This window comes from Olea europaea, unplaced genomic scaffold (assembly GCF_002742605.1).
Source record: "Olea europaea var. sylvestris unplaced genomic scaffold, O_europaea_v1 scaffold27735, whole genome shotgun sequence".
NCBI lineage: Eukaryota > Viridiplantae > Streptophyta > Magnoliopsida > Lamiales > Oleaceae > Olea > Olea europaea.
Genome location: NW_019246196.1, coordinates 1 through 1,469, shown reverse-complemented (window position 1 = coordinate 1,469; position 1,469 = coordinate 1). Strand labels below are relative to the sequence as shown.

Genomic DNA, 1,469 nt, shown 5'->3' with positions numbered 1-1,469 from the left:
TTTTTAATACTACAAAAGAAGCACATCATAAAAGTCAAAATTCAACAGATGTGCGATTTTATCTTCATCATTCATGTCTCTCGTTAAGTGGTACACGATCTGTACAAGTGATACGGTTATGCCCAGTTTTCAAACACCTACTGCACTTACGAGACTTGCACACCTCTCCGGCTGATTGTTTCCTTTTTTTTGGTGGACGTCCACTTCCTCTTCGTGTCAACGGTCGTATCACCTTTCTTGATCGAACACTATCGGGAATTTCCCAGTCCACCTCATTTGACAGTGGATATATATATTCAGAATAAGCTTGTTTCCAGTAAGAAGTGCTATAAAATGGAGAGCAAAACCTGTAACAATTGTCTCCAACATCCCTTACTACTGCAATTGCATGTGCACATGGAAATTGGTCCAGATCAAATTCCTTACATGTGCATGTCCCCCTCTCCAAATTAACAATAAAACTTTTCATTTTATCACTCACTTGCATTTCATCTGGGCTAAGAGCTTTTACCTCAAAACCTTTTGACTCATTATACCTATCGTACATTTTCTCCTCCATTAGTGGGGTGAGATAGCTTGTACATTTTTCGGCATCAATGCGCCTATCATGAAACCAACTCTGCATCTTTTCCCTGATATACTCGATCAAAGCAAGTATAGAAAATTCTCGAGCACTTCTCAACAATGAATTTAATGATTCTGCATTGTTTGTGGTCATAATATTGTATCTGATTCCATTGAAATGTGCTCTTGACCAATACTCCACGCCAACCTCTTCCTCTAAGTATTCTCTGATTTTCTCGTGTAGACTGCACAATGCTTGCATATTAATCTCAAATTTTGCCAAACTATATGCCTGTGCAGTAGCTCTAAACAATGGCACAATATCTATGCGAGGGAATTTGCTCTTCAAGTTAGTTTGCAAATGCCATATACAATGTCCATGATGTGCGTTAAGATAGACGCTGTTGAAACCATTTGATATGCTTGTTGCACGGTCAGATATAAAGACTAGCTCGTCTGTGTCATCGGTTATCTGTCGTAACTTCTGAAAGAACCAAGTCCATGAGTCATTGTTTTCTGAATCCACTATGCCCCACGCAAGTGGATAAATTTGACGATTTGCATCTTGGCATGTGGCAACAAGTAACGTACCTCGATACTTAGATTTCAAAAATGTTCCATCCACACAAATTACCCGTCGAATTGAAGAGAGAAATCCACGTATGCTTGGTCCTAATGCCATAAAAAAATACATGAAATGTCCATCATTATCGGTTTCAATAAAGGTCAACGTACCAAGATTATTTTTCTCCAGAATGTGACAATACATTGGTAACTTTGCATAGCTACCATCAGGGCTACCTCGAACCTCTTTGTAAGCAGATTCTTTGGCCATATACGCCTTGTGATATTTTATAGTTATGCCAAACTCTCGACGAACGTCATTGATAATGTTTCTTGGTCTG

At 38.9% G+C, this 1,469-nt stretch overlaps 1 protein-coding gene across 1 annotated transcript; it reads right to left on the bottom strand.

The window, feature by feature from the left end:
- Window positions 1-67: 67 nt before the first annotated feature.
- LOC111383841 lies at window positions 68-1,399 on the bottom strand. Its single transcript, XM_023008007.1, has one exon. It carries the CDS (start codon window positions 1,397-1,399, stop codon window positions 68-70), a length of 1,332 nt encoding a protein of 443 aa, XP_022863775.1.
- Between the last annotated feature and the right edge of the window lie 70 nt (window positions 1,400-1,469).